The 26,898-nt window shown below is 39.1% G+C and overlaps 1 protein-coding gene across 17 annotated transcripts in view; it reads right to left on the bottom strand.

Moving 5' to 3' along the window:
* RFX3 (regulatory factor X3) overlaps positions 1-26,898 on the bottom strand; it is a 249,452-nt gene that overhangs the window by 52,944 nt on the left and 169,610 nt on the right. For 16 of the 17 annotated variants that reach the window (XM_025181558.2, XM_025181555.2, XM_075931653.1 and 13 more), the window contains 3 exons: positions 15,688-15,762; positions 10,494-10,675; positions 3,504-3,623 (listed from right to left, as the gene is read on the bottom strand). In XM_025181558.2, the coding sequence (XP_025037343.1) occupies positions 3,504-3,623; positions 10,494-10,675; positions 15,688-15,762 (377 nt within the window). The remainder of the gene's footprint in view (positions 1-3,503; positions 3,624-10,493; positions 10,676-15,687; positions 15,763-26,898) is intronic. The other variant, XM_075931643.1, reaches the window with a different exon arrangement.

Raw genomic sequence — 26,898 nt, 5'->3', positions numbered from 1 at the left:
GCAGTCAACTATTAGTAATGCTGCTAGACAATATTGAGCTCCTATGGTCTGGCAAATTCTCTAGTCCAGCACCGGTCAATAAACTATCTAAACTTCTACATATCACAGGGTACTACAACTCTGGTGCCTTCAACTCACCTAACAACATTGTTAATTTATCCAATCACACACTTATCAGAGCAGAAGAGTCTGTCCCAATCCTGGGGACTACCTTTCTGCCCCGCCACCCCCACACAGGATACAGTTCTGCGGTGACCTGGAAGCCTATTTTTACCATCTCCAACAGATGGAATATTTCCAACATACCCCTGAACACTGTATTGACCCCCCTCTACCAAGCCTCAAGGAAGACGATTTCCATGTGGACCCCTCCTGATGGTTGTAATGACAATCTGGACTTCTACACAGATTGCATCTGCAAATGTGCACAGGCTGACACTGTAAACAAACAACATGTGACATATAACCTCAGTCATGCAGAACAACACTGCCCACAGCCTCAAAAACAACTCTGACATTAAGAGGCTGACAAAGCGGTTGCTGTAGTCACCATGAATGGGTCAGATTATAAACAGAAGGCTGCTAGACAATGCACTAATATGACATTACACAGGCCTCTTTCCTCTGATCCTACTGAGGAATACCAAAAGAAACAACACTATCAGCTCAAGAAACTCCCTGCTACAGCTCAGGACCAAATCTACACAAACATGCCGCCCCCCACCCCCTCCGTTCCCCCCCCCCCCCCGAACCATAACCAGGAGTATTCTATCTGCTACCCAAGGTCCATAAACCTGGAAATCTGGTACTTCCCATCATCTCTGGCATTGGCACCCTTACAACATGATTATCTGCTATGTTAACTCTCTCCTCAGTGCCTACGCAACTAGCACTTCTAGTTATCTTCAAGCACCAATGAGTACCTAAGGAAACTACAGAGCATCAGTAATCTTCACAAAAGCGCCGTCCTGGCCACCATGGGTGTAGAAGCTCTTTACACCAACTTTCCACACAAGGATGGACTACAAGATGTCAGGAACATGATCCCCAATGATATCACAGCATACCTGGTGGCTGAACTATGCGACTTTGTCCAATGTGGGGTCAATTTATGCCTTTAAGTCAGTGGTACTGCTATGGATACCTGCATGGCCCCACAGTATGCCAACATTTTTATGGCTGACCTTGAACATCATTTAATTACATTGATGACATCTTCATCATATGAAGCCATGGGAAGGAGACCCTTGAAGAATTCCTCAGGGATTTCAACATTTCCACCCCACTATCAACCTTAGCCTGGACCAAGCCACACAAGAGATCCACTTTCTGGACACTATAATAGAAATAAATAATGGTCACAAACACTTCATACTGGAAACCTATTGACCATTACTCTTACCGACATGCCTCTAGTTTCCATCCAGAATAGAGATGTTAAAATGCATTTATTTGTGTAAACGTGTATCTGCTGAAATTTTTAGCAGATACGTGGTAACACACAGGGGGAGAGGAGGCAGAGCCAGAGCTCGTGGGGACCCGGCTTTTAAGCTGGCTCCCCATGAGCACAGGACTCTCGTTTCCCCGCCCCTGCTCCCTCTGTATGAGAGGCAGGGGTTGCAGTCGGCTCAGAGGGAGCCTATATGTGGGGGAAAGCTGGCTCTCCATATGCATTGGCTCCTGCATGCCCCGTCCCAGCCCACATGCCACTGCTTCTGTGGGAGGCAGCAACCGCGGGAGAGAGAGGACAGGCGGTTCCATGGAAGCCAGCATGCATGGGGATCCAACTTAAAAGCCAGCTTCCTGTACACATTGGATCCCGCCTGACCCCCGCCCCCTGTGCAGCGGTGGGAGGGGGCAGCCAGCTCGGTGGGATCTGGTACACTTTAAAGCTGCCTCCCGCCTCTGTATGAATGGCAGCAGCATGGGGGAGAAAGGGAGCAGCCAGACACAGCCAGACAAGTACCCAGAGGTCAACTACTTCAAGACAGGCCCCAAAAGGAAAATAACACACACCTACAGCCCCCAGCTTAAACTCCTCCAGCACATCACTGACAATCTACAACATATTCTGGAAAACAATCCCTCACTCTTACAGGCCTTGTGAGACAGGCCAATTCTCACCTATAGACAGCCACCCCACCCCCCACCTAAAAGCAAATCATTTTCAGCAGCCAAACATTACACCTCAGATACCTACCCCTGCAACAAACCTCAGGAACCTACCTCTGCAACAAACCCATTGCCAACTCTGTCCACGCATCTATACAAGTGACATCTCCACAGGGCCTAACCACATAACATCAGAGGCTCACATAACTGCACATCTTCTAATATGATATATGCCATCAAATGCCCCTCCCCCATGTATACTGGCGAAACAGGACAGTCTCTACAACAAAGGATAAACAGACGCAAAACAGACATCAGAAATGATAACACACAAAAACATGTAGGGGAACATTTTAATCTGTCTGGTCACACAATCATGGATTTAAAACTATCCACTCTTCTACAAAGGAATTTAACTACCCAATTACAGAGAGAGACTGCAGAACTGAAATTCATCTACAAAATTGACAGTTACCCTGGGCTTGAACAAAGACATTAACTGGTTAACGCATTACAAAGCCAGTTTCCCCTGCCTTTAACATCCACATGTTCACATCAAAAGCTGTGAATGGGACACATCCAGACCACTAATTAGCTTCATTAACATGGGTCCTACAATTGATAGGTACTACTTCTGATGTTACATACATCTTGGTGTCTTATTTCCACTTCAACTCAAATGATGAAGTGGGTTTTAACCATGAAAGCTCATGATACTACAGCCTCTCTCCGACTTACGAACCGGTTACGGACCGAGCAATTGGTCGTAACTCGGTTCGTTCGTAAGTTGGACCTCATTGTGTTACACGCGACTACACTGTTCGTAAGCGTGGATTGCGTTCATAACTCGGGGTCTGCCATTTATGACAGCTCTGGTCATAACTGAGAACAGTGGTAGGTCGACCGTTCGCAACTCGGGGACCGGCTGTATACATTTTTGTTAGTCTCCAAGGTGCCACAGGACTGCTTATTTTTAAAGTTACAGACTAACAGCTATCCTTCAGACTCCGTATCTATTTAATGGGTCAAAAAGGAAATCAGTCTAATATTAAAAAAACCCACATATGTAAGCATCCTTCATTCTTTTAACTTCTTTTCCTTGTACAGAAAAATGTATGCATACAAGAAAGATTTATTAACTATTTCATATAGACAAGTAATTTCCAACAATGCTGATAGAGAAGTGTGGCATTACATTGAAGCAGAGTGGCTCCTAGAGGGAGATGAGAAGCTCTGGGCAGAAGTGACAAATATGTCACTTTTGGGATTGATTGCCCTGTCCCACCTGGAGCGATCATCCCCTCTGGACAGTTCTGCACTGAAGCAATCCTCCCAGGCTTCAAAATATGAAAAAGTGTTCATTTAATATAGTTACATCATCCACACTGTACCTCTGTTTCTGCTGCATGGGTTGTTGTCTCATAGCCATATATTGCATGTCCTCTTGTAGCCGATTAAGAGGAGAATCTGGCTTGACACGAATCCCATAGTAATGATATTTGGAGTTCCCCCTTTATGAAAGGATAAGAATTAAAAAAACGAAAGCTGATAAAACAGAAATTGTCAAAGTGTTTTCTCTTCTTTAAAGTCTTACAATCTATCTCGACAGGAAAATAGGGTACAGAAATTGGAACAGAGTCTCTTTTCCAATCTCTTCTCCTGATTCACTATTATTCACTTGAATAATACCACGGGGTTCATAAAATCAACTTCTGCCCCTTACATCAATGTAAGCCAAAAGCCCCTTAAACTGATGAATATGCAGTGAAAATAATCCATACTATCCAGATCCAAAAGATCTGTAAATCCGTGGAACCCATTCCTGCCCATCCCATGACAAGGTAAAGTTTGTAATCTACCATTTCAATTAAACTAACATAGTCAATAATCTTAATAAATGTATTGTAATGTTCTTTGTTTTGATCTTATTCATATGTATAGTAAAACTTTTAAGCATAACTATCTTTTTAGTACATAGACTTGAAATCACATAATTTTGAAAGAGTATAAAATAGGAAACATTGTTCATGTGAATAGAAGAATAGTGAAATCCTGTCACCACGTTGAAAAAACATTGTGTAAGCAATTATCTTTATTTTTCAACAATATTTTTCTTCGGAAGGTAAGGTTTAAGTTAAAAATCAGAACTCTGCGAAAAACTGCCTTTGCTGACATGGAGAAAAAATATGCTATGGAAATGGGAGATTTCTACCTGAGGCAAATTAATAATTTTGGACAGCAACAGAAGAATTATTTCATTATTATTAGTTTGCAAATACTGAGGAAAATATCAGATTCCATATGTGAATGTTAGTAAAGAGAATATCACTACTTGTATTTTCACTTAGCACTAAATAGTTTAAGTTCAGTATCAGTGTTCTTTCAGTTTTCTTCCTTCCAGAGACAAAAGCAAGGACTTTTTTGTTGGCTATTAATTACATGAAAAATGTGTGATAATTGTTGTGTAGGAAATGTCCCAGACACATCTCCTTTTCAGCAGTCATACCCTCTGGTTCTGGCCATGCCTGTAATAGGGAGTTTGTGAGGCACATGTATTCCTATCTTGGCTTTGTACCATTATAACCAAGTTTCTGTTACCTTGATATTAGATTAGCTAGGTTTATATTGCATCTGTGTGCATTTTTGTTGGCTGATAACTTTGGCCATTTTTCTAGAAAAATACTGCAAGAATTTAGTGTCTTGAGCAAAATTCTACACACTAGATGTCCTCCTTCCATTTGAAGAAGGAAATATCTTTACTACATTTAGAAACCTTGTTTTACAGCTTTTAAAAAGTAAATTAAAGCTTTTAATGTTTTTAAAGTAATTGCAGGAGTTTATTCCTCCCATGGAGGATAAAAGGCATGATGTCACTACACTTCTGAAATGATGGCATTGTGTACCAAGACTGTGACAGATAAGAAATATTCGTTTTCTGCTGCTTTTATAGAGCTCTTTAGTTTTATATAAGATCATAAAGAGACACTTTGCAGGGCCTATAGTGGTAATTCCGGAAATTTATAAGAATTTATCAAATATTTCAGCAGTATTCACTATTTTTATAGCAGAACTGTATACAATGGGAAAAAATAGGTGTATGGATTCTACAATAAACGAAAGGCTATGTGTTATTAAAACTTAACTGGTAGGGCTTAACTGGAACTACTGAAAGTTACAAGTATTGTAACAAAGACTGCAAGATGTTGCCCCTGTTTCTATGGAAACAAATTTTCAACAGGCAAAAAAGTAGCTTTAAAATAATCAGTAAATCACTGTGGGCCACACACTGTGATACTTTTACTTATGAAGAACAGTATCTTATACCAAGTGTAGGCCAACTGACTTTGATATGAAGTAACGTATCACTCAAGTCATAAGCTGCCCCTGGTGCATGTGTAAGCTTAATGTATTTGAATATGCCCATGTAAACACACATACACCAATGCACATGTAAACACTTGTTTAAAATGACCTGACATGTAGTGACAAACAGGAGCAAGCCTTCATCAAATATTGCTACAACTTTTGCAGCGTTCAAAGGCAGTGTTCCCTCTAAGATTTTCCATCCATGAGCAGAGTGAGTTTTGTCTTGTGCACCAGTATAGTTCATGTGCACTTATCAGGATGCAAGCCACTGTGGCACCCAAGTTATTAATAAACCTATTATCATCTTATAAACCTCTTTCTTTTCTCCTCTGCTGCCATGTCTCCCACCTTCCCCTCACCCCATCTGCTCCCCTGGTGCTTGCTACTGCCCCTGCTGTCCTGGCTCCTGCCCTTGTCCCCTCAGCCCTTTCGGGACCTGTCCCCCTCCCCATCTTCCCTTAACCCCTGCACCCACCCCTTCTCTTCCCCCATACCCCTCCTCTAGCCCCACTGTGATTATCTGTAGCTACACCTCCCCATCTCCTCCCCCTAACACCTCCTCTGCCTCTCTCCTCTGCCCTCTGGTTTTTGTCCCTCCCTTCCATGTGTCTGCCCTTTTCCTTCATCCTCATAATTCCCCTGGCACCTGCACCTTGCCTTACCCCTGCACCTTCCTGGTGCCTCCCCCTTCCCTCCACCCTCTCACCACCCTCTGCCCCAGTTCTCCTCATGCCCCTCTGTGCCCTCACTCATGACTTGCTCATCCTCTGCTTTCCTCATGCACACCCCTCCTTTCAATCCCTCTTCTCCTGGCACCCACTCCTTCCTTCTCTTCTTCCTTATTCTTGCCCCCACTGTCCCTCCCCTCTCCCAGCATCACCCTGTCCCTTCCCTTCTGCCACCCTCACTGAAATCTTCTCTTCCATCCCTCCTCCTGCCCTTTTTCTCATTGTCTCCTCTTGACCCCCAGGCATTTGTCTCTCCTCCATTCTGCCCCGTGGTGCTTTCCCTTTTCTTCTCCTTCTCTGGACCCATTCTCTTTCCTCAGCACAAGCACCTTCCTCTCTTCATCCCACTTCCCCTTAATTCTCCCTCTCCCCCTCCCTAACTTTCTATCTTTGATGTGGAAAGCAGTTTGCAGAGGCTGCAGTGCTATTTTTAGTACCGTGATCCTGGCCCCAGAAACCCCACAGCCCCAGCTGCTCCTGGGCTAAGACTGCATGCTGGGACTGGAGCAGAGGCCGCCCGCGGTACTATTTTTAGTACCGCAGTCCCAGGCCCTGTGGGACCACAGTACTAAAAATGACACTGCGGGTAGCCCCAACTCCTGTTGGAGTAAAGCGGCAGCCACACAGGACCCATTCCAGCTGGGGCAGCCTCACTGGAACAGCCTCGTCTCACGTGCCCTGGCTCCAGTCTGAGCAAAAGGGCAGATGTCTGTCACTAGGAACACACCAGGCCACTGGCCGCCGCCATTCACCTTCCATTCCAGCAGGAAGGTGAGCGGTTAGTGCTGCTGGAGCGGCTCTTAAAATGATGTGGGCAGACCTAAACATTTCAGTGCATGACCGTGAAAGCACTCAGCTTAGAGGAAACACGGTTCAGAAGTTTAGGTTGAGCAATGCCAACAATATTATAGGCATAAATGCACCTAGATTTCAGGCTTGTCGATCCACAATAATTTTGGATTATCAAACTTTTAAGCACAGATGGACCCCTGAATCTATATGGAGCTCTACTGCATTCAATGGAGCTGAACATAGAGGCAGTTGTCTGCCTGTGTAGAGTCAAATACAGGATCAGGAGGCCCTTGTAGGAAAACATTCTAAGTCTAACTGAAGGATTATACTTAAATCCTTTCCTACATAAGAAAAAAGGTGTTATTTTAAAACAATAGCTAACATGTTTGAATATTTTTTTTTCTGAATCTAGACAAGACCTAAATGATATTTTACCTGATGCATATGGAGTGTGAAAAGAGTATTTTGATCTCAGCACTGGATGTTGAGATTGAAGCATTTTACATCCTTGAAGAGTTAAAATGCCATCTCCTGAGCCCCGAATTGGGTTTTATAAGACTGGATACAAATTGATGGATGAAGTACGATTTCAGAATTCTTAAGTACACAATGATCAATGTTTGGACACTGCCAATATCTTCTGCCCTAAATTACCAATTGGCTCTACATGTCCTCTTCTTTTACCCTGTCCAACTACCATGTGTGTCCTACAAAACAGTAATGGTAGACTCTAGGCTAGTGTTTCTCAAACTGTGCTCCATGGAGCCCCAGGGCTCCACGAGATATCTCCAGGGGCTCCGAGAGGTTGACAAACTGGAAACATCGAGAGGTACAACACATACAACCAGTGGACCGCTGGGGCTCTGCATAAATTTTTACGCATGTAAAGAGCTCCGGAGCCCAAAAAGTTTGAGAACCACTGCTCTAGAGCACAGAGGGAGAGAGCTCCTTCTGATGCAGCAGACAGTAGTCATCGCTCTTGTGACTGTGGCTAGAGTTAAGAAACTCCCTGCGACTGGACCAACATAGTTAAGACCAGACAAACTGTGCAGCAGTAATTCAAACAGTCTCTCTCAGGAAATGTTTGAGCTCATCTCGGGTACAAGGAGTTTACCAACTATATTTTAGAGATAAAAGTGACAATAGTGCACCAGTCAGAGGCTTCCACTGGACCCGTAGTAAAATATGAGATAAATGCAGGCATGGGCAATAATTTTTTATGAGGAGGGGACACTCCAAGAATTTGGTAAGTGCTTGCTCTTCTATAATATTAATGGAGGTGCAAGATCTGGGATGGGGATTGGGTGCAGAAGGGAGCTCCGGGTAGGAGACTGGGATGGGAGAGGGGGTCTGGGAGAGAGTTTGGGTGAAGGAGAGGATTATGAACTAGGGCATGGGGATTTGAGCAGGAGGAGGATGTGATCTGTGGCAAGAAGCTAAGGTGCATGAATAGCTGGGGTGCCAGGTACAAGCTCTGGCCGGGAGGTGCTTACTCTAAGGCTCCCAGCCAGCAGGGCCCTCAGACAGGTTCATAATCTGCCATGGCCCAACATGTCTTTCAAAGTGGCCCGCTGCTAGAGCCAGCATGTCTCTCTGCACAGCATGTACCATAGAAAAAGGGGGTTCTGCCAGCCGCTTGCACATGCAAGCATGGCTCAGGCAGCTCCCATTGGTTGCAAGGATTGTGCTGGGGGCAAGGCAGCATGTGGAGCCCTCCTTCTCCCATGGCGCGTGTTGCACAGACCCATGGCGCATGTTGCACAGAGATGCACAAGCTGGCCCCAGCAACTGCCATTTTGAGCATGGGGGCATGGCAGGCAAGATATTAGCAACCCAGACTACTGTGGCGGGACAGATCCGAAGGTTTGGCAGGTTGGATACAGCTTGTGGGCCATATTTTGCCCACAGGTAAACAAATGGATGTGTTGGGAAGATGTAGAGTGCAGCAAGCAAAATGGGCCAAGCTCCTCATGGCTAAATCTAGCCATCCTTAAGTAAATTGCTTAAGAAACTGCCATCTGACATCAGTGCCAATTACTACATTATCTTGAACCCTCTTAATAGTGGAGAAGATTGAAGATTATTAAAAGGCTGTGGGGATATATGGTCTTTTTAATTTCCCAGATTATTTGCAGTTTTATTTTAAGGTTGGGTATGGCATAGAAAATATTTGATTGACAAAATACTTTTAGTAACACGGAAAAAAGGTCAGGTGTATGTGAAAGTTTTATTAACTCTGTCAGCAGCCTTTGACACCATTGAAAACATGCTGCTGCAGTACTGATATCTGGAGGGACTGAACAAGGAAACAAAAAATGAAAAAAAAATTGAACTATTCAGCTTTGTGGAACTTTCCAGTAAGATGTTTATAGTTCTTGAACAAATTGTATAGCACAATTATTGTAAGCATGCATCTGTTTATACTTAAAAGATTTAAACACATTGTTTATTGGGCTTGTTCAATACACTATTTCCAAACTCTCCTTCATTGGTTAAATCAAAACTATTTATTTTTTCAAAAAAAATAACAGACACATTGCAAATGTCAAAACTCACCAATTTTGTTATAGGCTTGTTTAAAACAATAACAACAACAAAAACGGAGAGTAAGAATCATTGTTTCCTTACTCTTTTGTAACTTAAAATGGCAAAAAAGTTTAAACTCACATTTACGAAAAACTAATCATAAATATTTTTCCTTCAGATAGAACAAAGCATGGAACATTTTAGCTCAAGAGGTAAGTGTTTGGAAAATCTGTAAACGAGTGAATGGAATCTGCTATGAAGCTTGAACAGTAGCCCACTACACTAGGTAAATACAGAATAAATAACTCCTCTATTTTTACACTTACTGTCCCTCATATTTAGTTATCATATTACACTGAAATACCACCGCATGAAATAAAAACAGTAACAGTAATTTATAAATAAGGAATTAAAACTATTTGTAATTAAGCTGTAGAATCATGGCAGCATTAAATAACAGTCCCTTACAAACACCAAAAAACAAAACAGTTAATAAAAATATTTAGCTTAAATCTTTCATTTATTTTTATCTGAAAAGGCAGAACACTGGCATAATCTAACATGTAAATGATCAATCATCACTTTGTGCTCAGAATATACTTAAAGTATTGTATAAAAATAATAAAAAACCCAAAATATAACTAGATTTTTAACCTCATAGGAAATATAGTAATTATTCTCCATCTGACTGCATTGTTTTCCAACCAACAGCTTATATTAAATTTGTATTGCTATACATCTGTTGTGTATGTTTCAAAATTAACAAGTGACTCCAGGACAAGAAGAAATGTAATGGTCTGTAACTTGGCACAGTTTGACATTACACGAGAAACTGACAGAACAAACATTTTAACATTTAAGTAATGTTTTTTTCAGCTTGTTTAGTGTTTCATGTACTAGGTTCGTTATCACAGAGGTCACTACACTGTGTCTATGTTATAATCAAAGATTTCATTCTTTGACACAAACCTGGTTCCTAGTCTCCTGGTCCGTAGCCCCATGAAAATCGACCTTATGAGTTTTCCAAAGGAGGCAGCATTAACTGGATCCAACTTGTGCTCCTGACAGTGTCGTAAGTAATGATTGTAAAGGGTACTTCTGGGGAGACTCACTCCTTCTGCTGTTTCATAGTTGTCTAAGAGCCACTGGAGCTATTTCAAATAGGAGACAACGAAGAAGAGTAAATTAGATAATTACACAACAAATGTTTTAGGATATTATTAACATAGCTCTACAACACAACACTTCTTAGTACATTTTGAGATTGCTCAATGTCTATTCTATGGTGACTTTTTTTCAAGTGAAGGTAGTTCTCTTTAGAGATGTTAGATATGTGATGGTATCTTTGGGTCTTTCAGAAATATATGGAAATAGCAGAACTCATAACACTTGTGACCTCAGATAGTCCCCAAAGTATTCAAGAGTCCAGTACCACATATTAATTTTCTGTTCACTGATCTAGGCTTTTGAGACAAATGGTTAGCATTTCAGGGAATTTATGCAACCAAAAAACTAATTTACACACGGAACGAAAATTGTTTGTTGGACTCATGGAGAGTCATTTAATCCATCTGCATTATCAGACTACTGTATTGCAGAGAGTTGGTTCGCTTCCCCAGGTATTCAAATCAGTTACACTATTTAATTGAACAATTATTCTTTTGCTTTTTAACTATAAATAAAGACACAAAAACAAACACACATCAAGGAGCAATCTAGGTGGTACTGAAATGAACTGATACAATTATTAAAGACTATGATCTAGTTCTGCTTCCACTGAGTTAAAAAAGTATTTTGTCATTAACTTCAGTGGCAATAGGACAGAATCCCATGAAAACTCACTCACTCACTAAGTCATTTAATATAGAATTTTGGTGCGTAAATACTTACACGCAGAGTACTTTAGTGACTCTATAGTAAGAGGCACAGATGGTATCTTTTGGGGAATACCCACAACATATCTAATATAAACTGCCACTAACAGGTGATAAATCAAATAAAGAAAGCACTTTAACAAGGTCAATTGTCTGTGTCAGTTTCAATCTTCTCACCAGCTTTAACTGGGAGAAAAATGATGGTGTAAAATAGGAGTATTTTTATAGGATGATTATACTTAAATTGTGTGAAAGTCTATTGTTTCAATTTTCTAGAGGTTCTGATAATCTTTCATTTGGCTTGCTATATTGTGAATGCGTATCTCCCAGAATTTCCCTTTGAGCTTTGGGTTTAAATGAGCCCAAAAGTTTAAACACGAAATCAGCTGAAATTGCCAAGTTTCGCTAGCTTTGATGTCAAAGCCAAGAGCATGGTTTCAATGCGAATCTTTAAATAAATTAGGTTCATGGATGTTACCAAAAAACCTGGGCTCAGTTTTGAGTGAAACTCCAAACCAGACATGTTTAAAATGATTTCAATCAATGCAACAATATTTTTGTTCTCAAGTATTAGTTCTCAGCATAAATGTGTAACAAAATTTAATGTAAACCATCAAGGCAAAACATGAGTAAAATACATGTTCTTAACAAGTGCAAAAATATCACTTTATAATAGTCTGTCTCTGCCCCCCGTACCCTCCTGAAATGGAACCCTTGCTCATTCATTTACTAACAAAGCACGATGCTACATTTCAATAAGAGAAAACTTCTGCTACCATTCAATGTAATTCATTAAGACACAGATCTTAAATATTTTAATGTGAAAAATATAATTCTGTACACCTACCACCACTCTATATTTTAGTGAGTGCTAATTTGAGAGAGACTAGAGATATAATGAATGTACTGAACTCTCACCTTTCTTTCAACCAGAGTCATATGCACTTTGCCAAGTGCAACAAGAACAATTCACCCAAGACTTTTAGAGAATATCTTCCTGTTCTCCTTTTGCATGGAGAACAAAATACAAAACAAAATTGTAATTCTTTTGTTTATGTTCTAAAATATGAGCGGAGATTGCTTCTATTGTTTTGACTTGCTAGTAGGTAATATGGGTGAGAGATGGCAAATACTCACAAGAAGCAATTCTCTATGTTTGACATACTTAAATGGTTCAATAATGTAGAGTTGTTAGCTAGACTTTTAGACAACTTTACCCTTTAAATGGAATGTAATAAAACAGCTCAGTTTATCATATTTATTTTAGCTGGTAGATCTAAAATCATAATTTAAAAAAAATTGAGTCATAGTGTTCACAAATGTCGTTTAAATTGGTTGTTTACCACTCTGATATAAAGCCACGGAAAAAACACCACTGGAAACTTTAACCTTTACCTTCATTTATTTAAAAAAAAAAAAACTATTTATTTCACTAATGAAGCGACATAAGCATATCAGAAGCTAGATACTACCAAGATAATTACATCTTTCAACCTTACATTTAATCTCTGTTAATCAGGATAGATTAAGAAGGGTGAACTATTCTTATTTTTCCCAAAGGGAAATACTGATTGATAAAAAAACAAAAACAAAAACAAAACAAAACAACAAAAAAATAATTTCCCAATTACCTTCTGAATGTAACATTTGGGATTTTTTCCAGATGGATTACAACCTATTAGGATTCATTTTAAGTGTACTTACTAATGATCTGCATTCTTGACAGATGTTATTTCAACTATAACTTTCATTAACCTATGTTGGCATAAAACAGGGATTTTTGCTCTAGGGTGGACAAAGTTTAGTGACAAAAGGCATCAAGTGATTATTTGCTAGATTGCATGCTGGAAAGAAGAGTTCCCGAGGCTGTATATGATTTTTAAAGGAAAATAATCTACAAACATTATACAGTGATTGTAAACATATTCCTTAAATGCAGAGAATTCTACATTTGAGCTGTTCAGGCTTTGAATCCTAGCTTGTTGACTAATAACAATATTAAGAATAGGTACGTATATAGTGTTTACACACTAAAAAACTGGCAAATTGTCTCTGGCTTCAATAAAACTCCAATATTTATACATTAGATTACAAATTGATTAGTCAAGTCAACTTCATGCAACAAAGAAATAAAAAAAAAAGTAGACAAGACATGAATAACTAACAAAAATGAGCAAGCTTTAATCAAAGCCATCATACTCCAGGATGGTAACAATGAGGTATAGTACCATAAAAAGCCAAATCAGCAAGCTACTATTTTTGAGCATTTAAGATTTTGTCACGGATGAATAGAACATTTGTAAGGAAAATGTAAAACTAATGAAAGTCACAGATTTTCAGGACTGGTCCAAAGCCTATTTATATCAATAGTGTCTCTACTTTGACTTAATAGACGTTGGCTCAGACTTATGGAAATCAAAATGAAGGGTAGTTTGAGAAATAGAGAGAGAACATACATATTTTTTCCATGCTACATAATTTGAGTCAGAAGTCAAAATAAATACTTGAAAAAAAAAAACAAAACAGGCAAACTATACAACAAATTCAACCATTTACTGTCAACTTCCTAAATGGGTGATTGGGTCAAAACTATCATGTCAAAGAAATATGCTGTGTTTCCTATGCAGAATGAAAGACACAACCCTATCTACAACACATACTGGTCCTTTTATTAAAATTTGTAATACCACCCACATTAAAGGAATAAAAGAGACGTGTAGTGTAATGGGTACATGCAAATATATTAGCAGAATGACATTTTTAAAAAGTGCATATAACTATATGGAAATAATGGAATGAAGTTATCCAAGGTAAAGAGCCTACCATCCTCTAGCTCTTAGATATGATGTTAAGGACAGTGGGCTTCCATATGGGATTCAGACAGAGTAACAGCTCTCCATACTTCCAGTTTTAACATGCTTTGACCCTTTGTAAGGTTATGATCTCTTCTGCCTGGTAGCTAATTAACCCAACAATGCTACTTCTAAGCAGCCTTCTATCTTCAATATGACATTTTGTTTTAACATCCAAGGTAGAATTTATAAATCTTAATTTCATTTATGCTATTCAATCTCTCTCCCCACAATGTTAACAGTTTCTAAAGTTGTTTTATCTTCTGGGTGGTTTTTGAATCAATTCTCTGTTGCCTCTTACCATTATGATGGGAAAATTTCACACCAAACTATTGTTTTTTTAGCTTCATATTATGGGACTTTTTCAGAACAAAGCACATTAATTGCTTAGGTTTTATTTCTAAGTGATTGTTTCTACCACCACGAAATCAATTAAATTATAAAAATATATTTTTGACATTTCTATTTTCCATTTTTGTGGTAGAAGAATACAAAACTGAGGTCAGAACATAGAATAAGTTTTGATTAGTAACCTTAATGTATAAGGAGTGAATATATACAATTGCCAATATAAATTAAATAAATCAACTTTTACTAGCTAGAGGAAGGACATTTCAGACTGACGTGGACTGTCAATTAATTTTACAATTTATACAGTAAATTGGAGATTTAGCTTTAGGACTCTTTGCCCCCTCTACACAAATGTTAAATTTAATAGCTTTACCACTATATTTTAAAATGCTACTTTTATGCAAATAATCACCTTTGGCAAAAGTTATTCTTACTGAAAATTCTTATTTCTAGGATTTGTAAATTAAGACCAAAGAAAGAGGCACAAACAGCAAAACATACCTCTCCAGTTTCAGACTAATCAACTGTTTTCATTTTTTCAGTCCATGAAGACAACATCTTGTATAAGTCAATTAACATAATAAATACAATTTTACAGATCTTTATCATTCTTTTGTCATTTTTCAATAAATTCATTATACAGAATAAAGTAATAAGATTCTCTAAAATAATCCAAAAGATAGTACCTATTCATGCTGAATGCTCCACAAAAAACTATTATACAGTGCACGGATTCTTTTTACTGTAGTAACTAATTTTATCTTAAATATAAAAACAACAGTTTAATTAAGAAATTTTCAATTATTATTTTCATTATTGTGAATCTCAGAAGTATTATAACACTTGCAGACATAATGCACATCCTAGGAAACAGATGAACTCTATAGTATGTATGTATGTAGTGACATTTCACCTGACAAAATACAGTATGCGATAAGATTACATGTGACGGAGAAGGGAAGATTAAGAGGTTTTAAAAAAAAAAAAAAAAAAAAAAAAAAAAAGCAATAAACAGAACAGGCATTTAGAGATAGACTAAGCATGCAGACAAAGCAGATTAGTTTACATGAAGAAAAGGCAACTTACATGGCTGTTGAGAAGAGAGCTTCTGTGAGTGGACAGACCATCAGACTTTTGCAGTGTCTCAATCGCCATTTCAATCTGATAATAGATGTCATTAAAAAAAGGGCTCAAGACAAGATAGTAATAAAAGGCTGACCAGAGAAACTTAGATAGATTGCTTCAAGTTCAACAGGAATTGCTTAAAGTTCTGTCCAGGTTTCTGAAAAAATTATATTAACTGCCTGATCCTGGACATCCTATGAAAGCAAAACTCCCAGTAACTTCAGGAGGAATTTTGCTTTTATATATACACTGAAGGATCAGGCCCTCCGAAAGTCTAATTCACCTTCCTTTTCTGCTCAAGAAATAGATCAAGTGCAAAATGTATTTCTAAGTCAGAATGTAAATATAAAAACTTATGAACATTCAGTATACTTAACTAAATGTAGCAGGTGGGGGAACCCACACCCAGAGTACTTAATTTTTCCCCCAAGGACATGAGCAAAACTTGAGTATAGTTGAAGACAGGGACATGAACAATAAGCAACATTTTTTCTCTTTCTGCACCCAACACTTAGCATGAATTCCTAGGCTCATTGAAGTTAATGGGAGGTTTGCCATTAGCTTCACTGGAGGACAGAATTTACTCTTCTTCCCTGACACAGCAATTTTTTACACATCAAAAGAGATCAGTAAAGTTTATGGACATTTTGGGTATGCACATAGTGCAAGATTCAGCCCCAAGAAAATATTCTAATTTATTCAGAATAAGTTTAAGATGAAAATTATTACTATATCTTATATATAACCTCTTAAATATACAGCAGTATTAATTCTAATGCAAATGTGCAAAGATACCCGTCCTGTCTTTTTTTCATAATTTTGGATCTTAAATTACACTTTTGGCTGCTTTCTTATTAATGTTACTGAGTAAAATAATATTGGAAATGACACAGGCAATGGGATGTAAAATAGAAAAACTTCCATGGAAAAACCTTCCCACACCCATCCCCTTTAAAATAGTTCAATAAGAAGACAGGTAATTGTGTTTGTTCAGTGTTCAGAAAAAAAAGCAAGACATTAATTAGCCTTATAAAACGGGGGCAGAACCCTCAGAATGGCATTTTCAAAACAAACTAAGTTTTAAGACTTATTTTTCTCCCAAAAGACAGTTTTTATTGTGCCTCCCCCTGTGCCTCACTTATTTCAGTATTACCCACAGATTTTCAATCTAATTTACAAGCATCAATAGAGTTCAGTCAATACACATATAAATTGAAATAGAAAAGATTTCAGATTTCATATATAAGACTTGTACACATGCAAAATTAACCTCTCCCTTGTAACAGTAATATTTTGTTGTAATATTAATTAAAAGGGTACGTTTTCTTAATCTTTTCCATTACATCTTTTTTCTAGGCAGTTGTTCTGGCTTTAGAAATACATAACCTTTTTATTGGGACAGAGCGTTGAAAATAATTTCTGATTACCAAGCAAATGATATAAATTTGACAAGGCTAAAGTACAAAAAAATTCAGTAAATTATGATCATAGAGTGATCTCCTGTATAACACGGAAGAATTTCACCACATAATTCCTCCGTCAAACCTGTAAATTCTGGTTGAGTTAGAGCATTTCATAGATACACGATTCCAAGGCCAGGAGGGACCATTGTGATAATCTAGTCCGACCTCCTATTTAACAGAGGCTATAGCGCAGCCTTAAAATAATTTCTAGAGGAGATTTTTTAGAAAAAACATCCAATCTTGATTTTAAAATTATCTATGTTGGAGAATCTATCATGCCACTTGGCAAGTTGTTCAAATGATTAATTGATCTCAATGTTAAACATGTATATCTTATTTCTAGTCTGAATTTGTCTAGTTTTAACTTTTAGTCATTGACACTTGTTAAACCTTTCTATGCTAGACTGAAGAGCTCATTATTAAATATTTATTCCCAATGTAAGAAATCAAAGATTTTAACCAAGTCACTCCTTAATCTTCTCTGTGTTATGATAAATAGATTGAGCTCCTTGAGCTTGTTTTCTAATCTTTTAATCATTCTCATGATTGTTCTCTGAACCGTCTCTTTTATCAAAATAGTTTTTCAAATGTGAATAGCGGAACAAGATATAGTATTCCTACAGCAGTCTCACCAGTGCCAAATTACAGCGCTAAAATAACTTTGCTACTCCTACTCAAGATGCCCTTTGTTTATGTGGCCAAGAACGGCATTGACCTTTTTAGTCACAACATCGCACTAGAAGCTCATGTCCAGCCCCAAATCTTTTTCAAAGTCACTGCTTCACATGAAAAAGTCCCCCATCATTTAAGTATGGCCTACATTCTTTGTTCCAGATTTACATTTAGCAGGATTACATTTACATCTAGCTATATTAAATGCACATTGTTTGCTTGTGCCCCATTTACAAACCCATACAAATCTCTGAATCAGTAACCTATCCTCTTAATTATTTATCACTCCCACTATTTTTTGTTTCATCTGCAATCTTTATCAATGATGATTTTGTTTCCTCCCAGATCATTTATAAAAATGTTAAACAGCATAGGGCCAAGAACTGATTCCTGCAGGGTGCCACCAGAAACACACCCATTCAATGATTACATTGTCAGGCCTATTAATTAACACAGCATTAGCTTTCTTCTAGTCTTTTAGAACTACCCGATTGTTCCAAAGCTTATTGAAAATCAACAATAATCATCCAGCAAGCACCTCAGTTCACTCTTTCAAAAATCTTGGATGCAAGTTATCTGAATCTGCTGATTTAACAAGGTTTAACTTCAGTAGCTGCTGTTTTAACGTCCTCGTGAGCTACTAGCGGAATGGATGTGACTACATCATCTGTTTTCTCCTGCAAATACAGCACAGAAATATTTAATTGAACATTTCTGCCTTTTCTGCATCACTATTAATATTTGAAAATTCCCCCATTTCTACTGGACCAATAATATTGTTAGGATTATTTTTGTTCCTAACATACTTTAAAAAAAATCCTTATTGTCGTTAACACTGCTGTCCATAGATTTCTCCTTCTTTCCTTTTTGCTTCCCTAATTTCTAGTTTCTGATTTATGTTCATTTTTAGCCACAGGTTGAATCTCTCTAAACTGGGACTTTCTGGTTCGGCAACACCTGTGGTCCAACATTCCAGGACCAGAGAGTCCCGGTGGAGGTCTAGTGTCTAGGAGCCCAGTAGCAGGGTTGCTCTGTGATAGCAAAACTGGGACAGCAACCCTGCTGCCACCTGGTGGTGCAGCTGCACAGTGGGGTTGGGAGGCAGCAGGGCTGCCCATTGGTGGGGCCCTGAGCCTGGGAGTGAGGCTCCTGTTTGGTGGGACAACCAAAAACCTGTTAGCCCTGCTGCAGTCTGGAGGCACAGCTGGATCCAAACAATGGGGCTGCCACCCAGCGGTGCAGCTGCCCGGTGAGACTGGGAGACAGCAGGGCTGCCCAACAGTGGGGCTGGGATCTTGACAATAAAGCGGTGGGGTTGGGAGTCCAAGAGCAGGGCTGCTGCCTGGTAGCACACCTAGGAACCCGGCAGTCCCATTGCTGCCCAGCAGAGCTGTGAGGAGTGGCTGGGAGGCAGTGGGGCTGGAGCCCAGCAACAGGGATGCCACCCAGTGGCACTGCTAAACCCCAGCCGAGAAGCAGCCACCCAGCAGTGCAACTGCTGAGGAGGATGGGAAGACAGTGGGGCTGCCATGTAGAGCCGGGATCCCGGCACATGGAGGGGCCAGTGGCAGGGCTTAGCTGGCCAGGACACTGGCAGTCAAGGCATTGATGGGGGGCAGAAAAGACCTCCCCTGGTCTAGCAAAATCCCTCATTTGGGACCAATCAAGTCCTAATGAAGCCAGACCAAGGAGGTCCAACCTGTATTTATCCTTTCTTCCATTTATTATATATTTTTAAAACATTATAGCTGATTTCAGACTCCTTCTATTCCAGGCTGCATGTTTCTAGTTAATCTGGCCTTCCTTCTTGAATGTGGCTTTTGTGGTGTGTAGAAAAATGTTCTTAAAGATTTACCAATTATTCACATTTTCCTCCCAGCTGATCTGGCTCATAACTGTTGTTATCTTTGTGCAATTGTCCCTTTTAAAGCATGAATCTTTGAAAATAAAGTAGTGTCGGTGAGGTGAGTTAGGCTGACATGGGATCAAAGAGGCCTGAAGGAATGGTGATCATCTCAAAAGAGAATAACCCAGACTTGAACAGGCTCAAGAATTCAATTTAAGAGATTCTGTGAGGATTTTCCACAGCACTAGTAGAGCATTTAAGAGGTTATAATGAATTTTGCTACAGCAGACAAAAAAGAATTTGAAGAGGGACAGAAGGAATTATTTAAGTGTGGTATATAGACCAAAAGCTTTAAAAAAACACCCTCAAAAGAAATATAAATTATAAAAATAATTTTAAAAATCTATTCTGAAGATTAGTGTCTCTGGAGTCTTCTACAAATAAACCTTAAAAAACCTATTATTTTTTCTTAAAATCAACCAATTCATTAAAGAAATAAAGAAAACCTCACAATCAAATATGTGTAATTGCTACTGGTCAGGAAACCTGGTACAATTGCATAGATTTAATATGTTTAAAATCACACAAGGATATACATATTGACTGATGAACATAAACTTTGTTCTATTATCATTTTTTCTACATAAAGCATGTACTTAACATACTAGGCATGGGTGAATATCCAGAACGTTTGGGGTTTAGATAAGTATTTAGAAAGTTAAGTTCTCTATCCAAATGTCATGCAAACTTTTAGCCTTATCTGTACAAAACAGATGACTTTCCCCAGTAGGCATAAGCTTCCTACCTGACACGATCCAGTCTTCTGGGAAAAGAACTAATGACTTTCTACCCTCCTTCACTGGCATCTTCAAAGGGTGGACAGCTCATCACTTTCTCCAAAATTCTACATTAAGCAATGTTTTTAGTATGTCAGTCCTTTCCCTCCCTGCTTTTAAAGAAAGACACTAAATTCGCTATTGGGTTTTACTGCTGTTGGCTTTTTCACAGTTTGTGGCTCATATACCACACTCAAAAACACAAATCTTCAAACTCTCACATAGGGGCTTATAGATCTCCCTTGTGCATGCCTTAATCCCAAAGGAAAATTACATTATTTCACAGTATTTAAGCCCTGCTGGATTCAGTCCCTAGGGATGTTAAGAAGCATGTAATTCGTTAATCGTGTAGTTGACAAAAATTTTGTTGACTACATGATTAATCGATAATGAGTAGCACTGCTACCACTCAATCCAGTCTCCTTCTGTGTCCGTAACTACTACTGCTGCAGCTCTGCACAAAAAACACTATGAGTCAGCACAGGGATTGATGCTGGGTCCCAGCACAAGCTGGGTCCCAGCACAAGCTGGACTGAGCTAGCCAGAACTGAGCCAGCCTGCCCTTCATGCCAGCTCTTAGTGCTTGTACTGCAGAGCCACAATGTGGTTTAATGCCAGGTCCCAGCACTAAGAGCTGGTGCACAAGCAGGTGATGTGCTGGTCCCTGGTATCAACCCCTGCTGCAGCTCTGCATTATAAGCAGTGAGAGCCAGCGTGGGAGTTGACTTGGAAAGGAAGATGATCAAGTGTTAAGAATCGGGTGTTGGTCATCTTCCTTTCCAGGTGCTAACTAATGGTTCTTATCAGCCTCTTGTAACTATTTACTCTTTAAGATGCTACTAGACTGTTTGTTGTTTAAGTTTTTCCTGTTACAGACTCACTCCGCTAGCCCTCTGAAGCTTATCTACTTACTGTCTTTTTTTTCTTCCTCCCCTTAAATTTTTTTTCCTTCTTCCCCCCCTTCCTCCATACCCCTCGCCCCTTCCCTTATTTATTCTTGGATCTGAAGAAGTGGGTTGTGCCCACAAAAGCTCATGATACCATCTACATGTTTTGTTAGTCTATAAAGTGCTACTAGACTAAAAAATTCCATTGACAGCTTTAAAAAGGAAGTTATTTCACCTAGGAATGGCTGAATTGTTTGGATAAATAAAAACTGATCTCAAAGCATCACTCAAATCAAAGCCACCCCAGACTAAAATAAAACTATTACACTTTATAAGTGTATACATTTAAAAAATAATGCTAATTATGTTATCACTATGTATCACTACCAGTGGACAACCTTCTTTATTATTACTCTTTCTCCTACCCTCATATGTTGAGTTGGTGTGTTTTTGTTGTGTTTTTCTAAATAAGGAGCATATGCTCTTTCCAATGGTAACCATGTCTCCTTTCATGTTTGGAGAATGACCAGCACACTGTGGTTCAAAAAAAGTAATTATGGGGATTTGTAATTTACTTTGTTTTAATTTTACGTGCTTTCTGACTTGGATCACAGGCTCTGAACTATGAAAAATTTACCATCAGTGCAAGTGGAAGACTGCTTGTGTTCATTGATGCCTTTTATGCACAGTGTTACACTGCTTGCTGATGAAACCCAAAACTTGCTAGAAGCAGCAAGAATAATAAAAAGGAGTCTCTCATTGGCTAACAGGCATTGTTACACGCTTATTGTTACACAGCATATAAATTGTTTTCAGTTTCAACATCAGACAACTATTTGTAAAATAATTGTATTTTATCACAGGGAAAACACATATGTATTTGAGTAAAGTGCAGATTGAATGGAAACTTTATTATTTAAATTGCTATTGATATTCTTATTACTCTCTTGTCTTTACTGAATCTCTGCAGCCCTACCTCATTCATCCACCAACTTGGATGCAACATGCAGCCTTCTTTAATATCTCTGTAAATACCAGTATAACATTTAACCAGCAAGGGGAAGAGAATCCTGAAACAACGCAAATGGAATCTTTCCTTGAGCTGTCCAAACTCTCAGAAACCAAGTTCACTGATTTTGCAATATTATTAATCTCAACTGAATTTAAGCCTACCTTTGTATTAGAAACACATATTACTGCTGTATCACTGGGCTGGCTGCCATAATTTTTTAGTAAAATAAACTATTCTTAATAACTAGGGAAATGCAAATCTTTATAGCTAAACAGAACAACTAAGTGTTTGATGGAAATAAGCAATGCCGATGAAGGAATTGTAATGAGTAACATGAATTCTCACAAATTTTGTTTATGCATGACAATGTATCCTTCAGGTGTGTTTATGCAAAAGAGTTTCTGAAAAGTTCACAATCCCTAATATTTTCTAGATAATCAAAGAAATTAACAGAATTCCTGCTGTAACCTGAAAAGGGGACTGTCAAGTACTGTGGGCTCAATATTTATGTTTTGCATGCATTTTACAAAAACAAATATGAATATACTGTCATGATTCAAAACAAAAAAATTATTTGATTTTATTTAAACAGCCCTCAAACATTACAAGAGAAAACCAACAAAACATGTCTAACCAAGGAATGTCACTATAGTTGGTGATCTCACAGATGCCAAAAGCTTTGGAGTGATATGATTGCCAATGATGAACATAAACTGAACATCCAGCTAGAACACCTTAAAGACTTAGCTATGTAGCCAAATTGTAATATTTTAGCATTGTACGAATATAAGCACAATGATAGTAAAAAGTCCTATATAATTTGCTTCTAAGTTTTGTATGCTTCTATGATTAGACTCATAGACTCATAGACTTTAAGGTCAGAAGGGACCATTATGATCATCTAGTCTGACTCCCAGCACAGTGCAGGCCACAAAATCTCACCCACCCCTCCTAGAATAATCCTCTCACCTATATCTCAGATATTGAAGCCTTCAAATACTTTGAAGACCCCAAGATGCAGAGAATCCTCCAGCTGTGCCCCATGCTACAGAGGAAGGCAAAAAACCTCCAGGGACTCTGCCAATCTACCCTAGAGGAAAATTCCTTCCCGACCCCAAATATGGCGATCAGCTAAACCCTGAGCATGTGGGCAAGACTCATCAGCCAGACACCCAGAAAGTTTTCTATAGTAACTCCTATCATCCCTCCATTGACCTATTTCCCACTGATAATGAATGGTCAATTAGTTACCAAAATCATGTTATCTCATCAAACCATCCCCTTCATAAACCCATCTAGTTTAATCTTGAAACCAGATAGATCTTTTGCCCCCCACTACTTCCCTTGGAAGGCCGTTCCATAACCTCACTCCTCTAATGGTTAGAAACCTTCGTCTAATCTCAAGTCTAAACTTCCTTCTAGCCAGTTTATATCCACTTGTTCTTGTGTCCACATTGGTATTTAACTTAAATAATTCCTCTCCCTCCCTGGTATTTATCCCTCTAATATATTTTAAAAGTGCAATCATGTCCCCCCCCTCAGTCTTCTTTTGGTTAAAGTAAACAAGCCAAGCTCCATAAGTCTCCTTTCATAAGACAGGTTTTCCATTCCTCGGATCATCCTAGTAGCCCTTCTTTGTACCTGTTCCAGTTTGAATTCATCCTTCTTAAACATGGGAGACCAGAACTGCACACAGTATTCCAAATGGGGTCTCACCAATGCCTTGTATAATGTCACTAACACCTCCTTATCCCTACTAGAAATACCTCGACTAATACATCCCAAGATCGTATTAGCCTTTTTCACGGCCATGTCACAATGGTGGCTCATAGTCATTCTATAATCAACCAGGACTCCGAGGTCCTTCTCCTCCTCCGTTACTTCCAACTGATGTGTCCCCAGCTTATAACTAAAATTCTTGTTATTAATCCCTAAATGCATAACCTTACACTTCTCACTATTAAATTTCATCCTATTGCTATCACTCCAATTTACAAGATCATCCAGATCTTCCTGTATGATATCCCGATCCTTTTCTGAATTGGCAATACCTCCTAACTTTGTGTCATCCGCAAATTTTATTAGAACACTTCCACTTTTGGTGCCAAGATCAGCAATAAAAAGATTAAATAAAATTGGCCCCAAAACTGATCCCTGAGGAACTCCGCTAGTAACCTTCCTCCAACCTGACAGTTCACCTTTCAGTATGACCCGCTGTAGTCTCCCCTTTAATCAGTTGCTTATCATAGAATCATAGAAACATAGGACTGGAAGGGACCTCGAGAGGTCATCGAGTCCAGCCCCCCGCCCTCAAGGCAGGACCAAGCTCCACCTACACCATCCCTGACAGATGTCTATCTAACCTGTTCTTAAATATCTCCAGAGAGGGAGATTCCACCACCTCCCTTGGCAATTTATTCCAATATTTGACCACCCTGACAGTTAGGAATTTTTTCCTAATGTCCAATCTAAACCTCCCCTGCTGCACTTTAAGCCCATTACTCCATGTCCTGTCCTCAGAAACCAAGAGGAACAAATTTTCTCCTTCTTCCTTGTGACACCCTTTTAGATATTTGAAAACCGCTATCATGTCCCCCCTTAATCTTCTTTTTTCCAAACTAAACAAGCCCAGTTCATGAAGCCTGGCTTCATAGGTCATGTTCTCTAGACCTTTAATCATTCTTGTCGCTCTTCTCTGTACCCTTTCCAATTTCTCCACATCTTTCTTGAAATGTGGCGCCCAGAACTGGACACAGTACTCCAGCTGAGGCCTAACTAGTGCAGAGTAGAGCGGCAGAATGACTTCACGAGTTTTGCTTACAACACACCTGTTGATACAACCTAGAATCATATTTGCTTTTTTTGCAACAGCATCACACTGTTGACTCATATTCAACTTGTGGTCCACTATGACCCCTAGATCCCTTTCCGCCATGCTCCTTCCTAGACAGTCGCTTCCCATCTTGTATGTATGGAACTGATTGTTCCTTCCTAAGTGGAGCACTTTGCATTTCTCTTTATTAAACCTCATCCTGTTTACCTCTGACCATTTCTCTAACTTGCTAAGGTCATTTTGAATTATGTCCCTATCCTCCAAAGAAGTCGCAACCCCACCCAGTTTGGTATCATCTGCAAACTTATCCACCGCTCAACTTTCATATTAATCCCTATCTTTTCCAATTCAACCAATAATTCCCCATGTGGTACTGTATCAAATGCCTTACTAAAGTCGAGGTAGATTAGATCCACTGCATTTCCTTTATCTAAAAAATCTGTTACTTTCTCAAAAAAGGAGATCAGATTGGTTTGGCACGATCTACCTTTTGTAATACCATGTTGTAATTTGTCCCAATTGCCATTAGCTTCAATGTTTCTAACTACTTTCTCCTTCAAAATTTTTTCCAGGATCTTACATACTACAGATATCAAACTAACAGGCCTATAGTTACCCGGGTCGCTTTTTTTCCCTTTCTTAAAAATCGGAACTATATTAGCAATTCTCCAGTCAAATGGTACAACCCCTGAGTTTAGAGATTTATTACAAATTTTTGCTAATGGACTTGCAAGTTCATGTGCCAGTTCCTTTAATATTCTTGGATGAAGATTATCTGGGCCCCCCGATTTACTCCCATTAAGCTGTTCAAGTTTGGCTTTTACCTCGGATATGGTAATATCTACCTCCTTATCTTTACTCCCATTTGTTAACTTACCATTATCCCTAAGCTCTTCATTAGACAATGTTTGCTGTAAAGTCTTGCTTCCTGTTAGCTTTACAAATTAAGTTGTACCTCATGTTTGCATTACAAACTAAGTTGTCTCTTCTAGTAACTACGTAATCCTTTGTCTGAAACTCTCTGCAAAATTATTTGATGTGAATGGAGGATGTCTGTGAGTATAAAAGCCATCACAAATGCCCAGGTGTACGATAAGAAATGGGAACCTTGAAGATAACCAGGAAACATCCATTGTGTCCGAAACTGTATTAAATTAGCAGAACTGATGTGCCTTGGAGACAGGTAGACACTCTCAAGAGTGGGACACAAACAAGAGATAATGACAGGAAGTCATCAAAGAATAACTGTGGAAAACCCTGAGGGTATGTCTACACTACAAAGTTAATTCGAACTAACGGTCGTTAGTTCGAATTAACTTTGATAGGCGCTACACTAGCGCGCCGCTAGTTCGAATTTCATTCGAAGTAGCGGAGCGCTTAGTTCAAACTAGGTAAACCTCATTCCACAAGGACTAAGCTTAGTTCGAACTTACTAGTTCGAATTAAGGGCTGTGTAGCCCCTTAATTCGAACTAGTGGGAGGCTAGCCCTCCCCAGCTTTCCCTGGTGGCCACTCTGGGCACCACCAGGGAAACTAGTATGCCCCCCTCCCGGCCCTGGACCCCTTAAAGGGGCACGGGCTGGCTATGGTGCCCGTGCCAGATGCAAGCCTGCCAGCACCCAG

Source organism: Pelodiscus sinensis, chromosome 6 (assembly GCF_049634645.1).
Source record: "Pelodiscus sinensis isolate JC-2024 chromosome 6, ASM4963464v1, whole genome shotgun sequence".
NCBI classification, from domain to species: domain Eukaryota; kingdom Metazoa; phylum Chordata; order Testudines; family Trionychidae; genus Pelodiscus; species Pelodiscus sinensis.
The sequence above is the reverse complement of the archived record's forward strand: the minus strand, read 5'-3'. Positions and strand labels throughout refer to the sequence as shown.